Source organism: Orycteropus afer, unplaced genomic scaffold (assembly GCF_000298275.1).
Source record: "Orycteropus afer afer isolate SDZICR_OR568_19922 unplaced genomic scaffold, OryAfe1.0 scaffold00542, whole genome shotgun sequence".
Taxonomy (NCBI): Eukaryota; Metazoa; Chordata; class Mammalia; order Tubulidentata; family Orycteropodidae; genus Orycteropus; species Orycteropus afer.
This window is the reverse complement of record NW_006922129.1, coordinates 1612323-1619906: the sequence shown is the minus strand read 5'-3', so window position 1 is coordinate 1619906 and position 7584 is coordinate 1612323. Positions and strand designations below refer to the sequence as shown.

The following is a 7584-nucleotide window of genomic DNA, read 5'->3' as shown; positions in this document are numbered from 1 at the left end:
CCCGGCCCGCCCGGTCCCGCGCCGCAGTCTCCCTCCCTCCCGCTCCAGCCCGGCTCCGGCTCCCACCTTCCTCGCCCGCGCGGCGCGCACTCGGCCCGGCGGCGGGAGCAGCGCGCGACCCCAGGGAGGGGGGGAGACAGCCCACCCCCAGCCAGCCGGGGCGGGACCCCGAGGCCCCCGGAGGGACCCCGGACTCCAGCCACGTCTCGCTGTGCGCCCCTCGGCGCGGCCGCTGCCAGGACGCCCCCTGCCCGCGCGGCGGAGACGCGGGGCCACACCTGGGCGCCGCCGCCCGGTGCCAGGAGCTCCCCGCATGGCCCCGCGCTGAGGGCCCCGACGGAGAGTCCGCGCGGGGACTTGGCGTTGTACCCGCTCGGGGAGGTTCCGACCTGGGGGGCCTAGCGCCCCCCAAAATCAGACCAGATCCAATCTGAGTGAGGCGACGCCATGGAGCTGCGGGCGCTGCTCTGCTGGGCTTCCCTCGCCGCCGCTTTAGAAGGTGAGTCTGCTTGGGGGCACCCCGCGACTCCTGGGGCCCCCGAAGTTGGACCTGGGAGTGGAGGGGTTGACCTCTCTCTACTCCTGCCCCGGCACCCCAACCCCAAACACTTCTGACCAATGGTGCTAGAACGGGAGGGGGGCGGGGAGGAGGCGGCCCAGCGGGGGAGTGGAGTTTTCTTTTGTTTGGGAAAGAGATGGAGTCGAGCTCCTGCCCGGGACATTCCCCTACCCCGGCTCCCCAAACGCTTACTCTATAGACTCCAAACGGCCTTGGCAGCCTTTCCTTCTCTCTCCACCCGGATCTTCAAAACTCCACAAAGTTTCTGCCCCACTTCCCACCTCGGGCCAAAACATGAGGAAACGTTTCTAGAGGAAAAACTGCAGACAAGGCAGACCTTCATGCTAGGCCATAAAACCACCCCCACCCAGTTCCTGAGCGTTCACACCTTGATCTTGCAATTCCACTCTTTCGCGCCTCAGTGGAGAGGCCCACCTTCTGCACTCACAGGGCAACCCTTGCAATTTCTCTCAAAGGCCCGGTCCCTGCTGCAGCCGTTCCTCTCCCTGCTTTCCCTAGTCTGCACCCTGTCTCTTTAAAAGCCATCTAGACCTCAGACCCCCCTAGTCCTAGAGCAACTGGCTTTTCTTCAGCCCTGCAAGGCAGCAGAAACTGACGTACGCCGCTCCCCAACTCGTCCTCACTACCCCTTCCCTATGCCCCTAAGTGTTTATTGTATATTGTTTTCTGATTTTTTCCCCAAAATGTTTCTTCCTCCCTGTGTCTCTCTCCTGCCCTTTTCCCCTCGAGGGGGAGCCCAGAGCCCAGCAAGCCCTCCTCTGTCCCTAATACCCTTTGAGTGAGCTGCCTCCTCCCTGCTTTCACTGCCTGGAATCAAAGGGGTCTCTGGGGAGTGGGCCATGGGGGCGCTGCTGAAGGGAAGGAATCAAAGGCAGTTAGAAAACCCTTCTCTGGGCTGGGGATCAAAAACTGGCTGTGTGGAGGGAGCCAGGGGAGACTTTCCCAGCTCGGGAGAAAGGGAAAAAGTTGGAGAGAAGAAAGGAAGATGGTCAGGAAAAGAAAACTCACCAGCATGAAGTGGGGTGAGCAGGAGAAAAAAATGGGAGTCGGAAAAGGGACTACTGCTTGCTTCCCTCTAATTCTTATTACGTGAGGGCCTTCCAAGTGCTAGGTCTGTGCAAAGCACTTTACAAGTGTTATTTTCCGTTCCGACAACCCTGAGGGAAAGGAGGTAGTTATGGTCCCATTTAACAGAGGAGGAGACTGAGGCTGGGAGAAGTAGTTTATCCAAGGTCACATGCCCCAGGGAAGGTAAAAGGAGGCAGACAGAAAACAGCTATAGTGACATCCCAAAGGGAAGTGGAGACAGAGCAGGAAAGAGGTGAGAAGTCAGAAGACAGAGTTCAAAGAGAGCTTAGGGCAGCTACCGAGATGGAGTGAGAGAAAGTGAGTGTCCCAAGCCCATCAGACAGCCCAGAAACAGACAATGTGTAAATCGGAGACCGGAAAACACTATCCTGGCTGAAACAATGGAGGGTGGAGACAGCTGCCTCTATCCACCCCCTTCCCAGAACCCGGGCATCCTGTCCCCCATGGGCTGGGCTATCTCCTGCCACCCATGGGGGCCCTGAGGCTCACCTCAGGCTGGCCAGGTTCCCGCCAACCCCAGGTTCCAACCCATGTTCAGTGAACACTACTTAGTTCCCCCAGGAGGCTGCCCCGCCCAACTGGCTGTCCCATCTTTCCTGCCTCCTCCCTGAGGGAGTCCTGGGCCCAGGTGTGCTGCTGCCCCCCCCCCGGGGCCCCCCCTCGCCAACCCTCCCAGGCCGTGGCCTCTGCCTCCCACATTGCTTGGCTTCTGAGAGGATTCCCCTGCCCGCCCTCACTACCAAGAGCAGGGTCTTTTCTCCTGATCCCCCCTTGCACCAGAGCTCCACCCCCTCCCCCATGCCGGAGCAGAGCCAGGTGTGTTCACCCCCCTAAACACCCCTAAAATCTCCTCCCCTTTTTCTTATAACTGAATCCAGATGTGGGGCCTCAGTGGGGGCCAGGGCAGGAACCCAAGCATCCCGGCCTCCAGCCTTTCCTCCTCCTCTCACTGAAGGCAGCTAACTGGTGGAGGAGCCTTGGGAGGGGGGCCTGGGGTGTCAAAAGGCATGGAGCACCACCTTCTAGTAGAGAATCTGGATGGATGTGTTTGTCTAAAAGGGGGTGGGGACTTGGAAGTAGAAGTTGGGGGTAGGGGGCAGGGAATGTGGGGCCAGGAGATTGGGAAAGGTGTTCCCCAAGCCAGCAGCCCTTTGCCCAGCTCGGGGTCGGGCCAGGTCAGGCTTGAATTTTAACCCTTCTTCCTGCCAGCAGCATCCCAATTCACTGTTGTGTTGTTGTTAGGTACCGTTGAGTTGACTCCGACTCATAGTGACCCTCTGTATAACAGAACAAAACACTGCCCGGTCCCGTGCCAGCCTCACAATCCTTGCTATATCCGAGCTCATTGTCGCAGCCACTGTGTTAATCCATTTCATTGAGGGCCTTCCCCTTTTTTGCTGACCCTCCACTTTACCCAGCATGATATCCTTCTCCAGGGAATGGTCCCTTCTGACAACATGACCAAAGTAGATGAGACAAGTCTGGCCATTCTTGCTTCCAAGGAGCATTCGGGCTGCACTTCTTCCAGGACAGATTTGTTACTTCTTCTGGCAGTCCGTGGGACTATCAATATTCTCCACCAACATCACACCTCAAAAGCATTAACTTCCCAATTCACGCAAGCCTAGATCTTGGAGTCCTGGGGGCCAATGGTGCCTGCCAGCTGTTAGGGGTGGAGGTGGCACTCAGAAAACGAGAAAAAGCTGGGGGGTGCAGAAGACAAGGCTTGCTCTCCTCCTGTCTCTTCTGCCTCCTGAGCCCCTTAACTTGGAGCCGGAAGGATCCCTCCCTGGGATCTGATCTCTCCCCTGTGTTCTGACCGACTGTGCGTCCATTTGTCTTAGAGACCCTACTGAACACAAAATTGGAAACTGCTGACCTGAAGTGGGTGACATACCCTCAGGTGGAGGGACAGGTAAGGGCTGGACCCAGAACCTGGGCCTTGGGAGGGAAACTGAGGAGGAAGAATGAGAGGTGTCTCAGTGAGTCATCTCTGGTACCCACCTCCTTGGATCCTGCTTGAGTACTCCTCTGAGGTCCCCCATACTGCCCCTTCCTTAGGCCCTCCCCACTTAATGAAGAAACTCCCCTCACACTAACTTGACCCCCTCAGCCGCCTTCCCGGCCAGCCCTTCCTCAGCAGCCCCCCGGCCCCAGCAGCCCTGTCCTCTATGCCACCTGTCCCCACAGTGGGAGGAGCTGAGTGGCCTGGACGAGGAACAGCACAGCGTGCGGACGTATGAGGTGTGTGATGTGCAGAGGACCCCGGGCACGGCCCACTGGCTACGGACTGGCTGGGTCCCGCGGCGGGGTGCTGTCCACGTGTACGCCACACTTCGCTTTACCATGCTCGAGTGCCTCTCCCTGCCCCGGGCCGGGCGCACCTGCAAGGAGACCTTCACCGTCTTCTACTATGAGAGCGACTTGGACACTGCCACGGCCCTCACGCCAGCCTGGATGGAGAACCCCTACATCAAGGTGCCCGGGCAGGGAGTCTAGAGGCTTCCAAGGCCCTTGGCAGGGAGAGCTGGGGGCTGGGAAGCAGAAGGCTTAAGTTTGGAGAGGGAAGATAGAGGTCAGTGAAGTAGATGAAGAGACTAACACCCTGGATTGGCTCTCAGCCCAATAGTGGAACATACACCTACCTACATTCAGGACACCTACCCCAGGAGCTCTGGTAGCATAGTGCCTAAGGCACTTGACTGCTGACCAGAAGGCTGGCGGTTCAAATCCACCAGCCACTCCTCGGAAGGAAGGTTGGGCAATCTAGAGATACCGCCTCTGAAACCCAAGGAGGGGTTGCTACGAGTTGGGTCCGACTCGATGGCAAATAAACAACAACAACAACCCCAGGGCGACGCACCCACCTACACTAGGGAGATGCACCCCTTAGAGCAGTCAGCCATGGGGCACCAGAGGGGCAGCATTCACATGGAGGGAAAGCTGCGTAGACAGGAGTGCATAGTTAAGAGCACGGTGACAGGATGGGACAGGACAGGAGGAGAGTTTGTTACGGTCACCGATAGTAATAGGGGCGTGAAATCAAATGTACGCGAACTGTTGAATGTAAAACAAATTTTGCTCTGTAAATTTGCACCCGAAGCCCAATAAAATAAAACGAGAGAGAGTAACACCCAGCTCTCTGGCCCAGCACCTCCTCTGGCTGCTTCTCCACCCCACTGTGCTCAGACCATGTGACACTTCTCCCATCCTCTGCCTCTGCCTCGCCCTTTTACAACCCTGGGCCTTTGCTGGTACCGCCTCTGGAAGGCCTTCTCTCTGTCTTTGCTGCCCTGCTCCTACTTGTCTTGTAGGCTCCAGCTCAGAGCTCTTTGCTGATAATCCCTGCCCCAGGGCCTCCATCTCTCTATTCATATGCCTGCGCTAGCGCTCAGCATACTTTATAATTTATCCGTGTTTCATTCATTTCTGTTTCCATGGCACTGAGTTCAGGGCATAGAGGAGGTGTTGATAAACGTTTGTACAATGAGTGCATAGAAGGCAAAGGAGGTGTGGCTGGACATATCGTAGGAACTCGGCAAGTTTTCATGGGTGATGTTGGCACACGCGGGAGAGGGCTTTCAGGGAAGATGGAGAGGTATTGGAACAGAGATGGAAGAGGTGAGGGAGAGGGTGAGCTGGGAAGAAGACAGTCGCCCTGGTCCTTGGAGGCTGAAGGACAACAGCAGTGAGTCTCTTCCCCAACCTGACAGGTGGACACAGTGGCTGCTGAGCACCTTACTCGGAAGCGCCCTGGGGCCGAGGCCACGGGCAAGGTGAACATCAAGACCCTGCGCTTGGGCCCGCTCACCAAGGCTGGCTTCTACCTGGCCTTCCAGGACCAGGGCGCCTGCATGGCCCTGCTGTCCCTTCACCTCTTCTACAAGAAGTGTGCCCAGCTGACCGTGAACCTGACCCACTTCCCGGAGACCGTGCCTCGCGAGCTCGTGGTGCCCGTGGCTGGGAGCTGCGTGGCCGATGCGGTGCCTGCCCCCGGCCCCAGCCCCAGCCTCTACTGCCGGGAGGATGGCCAGTGGGCTGAGCAGCTGGTTACTGGCTGCAGCTGTTCTCCAGGGTTCGAGCCTGCCGAGGGGAATACCAGGTGCCGAGGTGAGGGCTGGCAACTCCCTTATAAAGTTTGCAATCCTAGGCCAGGTAGCCCAACTTCTTAAATTGCAGTTTTATACTTTTGTTTTGTTTTGTTTTCCTGGGCCCTCAGCTAGCAGAGGACATGTTTTCAGACCCCTCACCCTAGCTCTGAGTTCTTCCTTACTTCTGGACTCTTCTACCCTAAAACCATCTCCAATTCCTCTTCTCTCTGCCCATAGGAGGGTGGCCTGGCATGTAGGACTGCCCTCAGAGGACAACAGCATCATGGTCTCAGTTCTTGTTCACTATGGGTTTCCTCTGACTTATCGATAGGAAATTCATATTAAGCTATTTACCTGCACCAGGGTTTCTTAGCCCAGGCTTTGTGGCTAGAATTTATGGAACCTGTGAACTTTGATGGAAAAATGAATGAGTTTTTTTTTTTTTTTTTTTTTTTAATTGTAAAAATGTATGTAACAAAACATTTGCCACTGGAATATAAATGCCTTTTTATTGTCACTAATCTCCACCTGGAGCTCTGGTGGCGTAGTGCCTAAGGCTTTTGACTGCTAACTAGAAGGCTGGCAGTTCAAATCCACCAGCCACTCCTCGGAAGGAAGGTTGGGCGATCTACTCCTGTGATGATACCGCCTTGGAAACCCAAGGAGGGGTCGCTATGAGTCGGATCTGACTCGAAGGCAGGACGAATCTCTACCTGGCACAGTGCCTAAGACATTTGACTGCTAACCAGAAGGTTGCTGGTTCAAACTCCGCAGCTGCTCCTCAGAAGGAAGATGAGGCAATCTGCTTCTGTAAAGATTTACCATCTTGGAAACCCAGTAGGGGTCGCTTTGAATCAGAATCGATTCAATGGCAGTGGGTTTGGTGTGGGATTTTAATCTCCACCTGGGACCTGGCTGCTCCTTTCACATGACTGTGGGCCCAGTAGTTGTAACAGCAGATTGTGTGCCATACACATCACCAGTCTTCCCACCTCCAGGAACATATCCCTTCGCAGTTGCTTCCAGAGCTTCAGAATCCTGTGTTCTCTCTATGACTCCAGTAGTACAGTGGGTAGAGATGGGTAACACACCCATGTGCTATATCGTAAACTAAATATTTTGGAAATTAGATTTTATAATTGGTTCTTTGTATTCCTATGTCTTTTGTGGTGTGCATTTAAATTCATCCTTAGCCGGGATAGGTAGGCATCACCATTCCTAAAAGGTGGTGAGTTCTGCTCTGGGGTGAGGGGTTTCCTCATAGAGCTGAGATTTCTGGGACCCTCCCTCTCTTCCCCCTGAGTATAACTTCTTACAGCCTTCAGAGAAGCTGACCCTTCCTGGGAACTAGGGATGTGTAATTTTGATGAATCTTTCTTTTTTTCAGCCTGTGCCCAAGGTACCTTCAAGCCCCTGGCAGGGGAGGGGTCCTGCCAGCCGTGCCCAGCCAACAGCCACTCCAACGCCATCAGCTCACCTGTCTGCCAGTGCCGCATCGGGTACTTCCGGGCTCGCACAGACCCCCGGGGTGCACCGTGTACCAGTAAGTGACCAATGAGTAGGTTTGGTTCATTGGGGATGGAGCTCAGACCCCTGGGATGGGCCCTCAGCCACCACCTGCAAAAAGGGCATGGAGGCCACATCTTCTGACCTCCTCTAATCCCACGAGAGGAAGACAGGGTTACCAGCAGTAACCCAAGGCCTATTCCTACAAGGCCAGACATGCTGCCTCCCTCCAGCCCTTTCACCAACTGTTCCTCCCAAAGCACCCACCACCTCTCTCCTGGGTTCGATAATTCGCTGCAGTGGCCACACAGAGCTCAC

The 7584-nt window shown here is 55.9% G+C and overlaps 1 protein-coding gene across 1 annotated transcript in view; it reads left to right on the top strand.

Moving 5' to 3' along the window:
* The first annotated feature begins 447 nt into the window (after nucleotides 1–447).
* EPHB4 (EPH receptor B4) overlaps nucleotides 448–7584 on the top strand; it is an 18386-nt gene continuing 11249 nt past the window's right edge. Inside the window, exons 1-5 of the mRNA XM_007955894.2 lie at nucleotides 448–499; nucleotides 3514–3584; nucleotides 3860–4147; nucleotides 5383–5779; nucleotides 7148–7303. Of these exons, the coding sequence (XP_007954085.1) occupies nucleotides 448–499; nucleotides 3514–3584; nucleotides 3860–4147; nucleotides 5383–5779; nucleotides 7148–7303 (964 nt within the window). The remainder of the gene's footprint in view (nucleotides 500–3513; nucleotides 3585–3859; nucleotides 4148–5382; nucleotides 5780–7147; nucleotides 7304–7584) is intronic.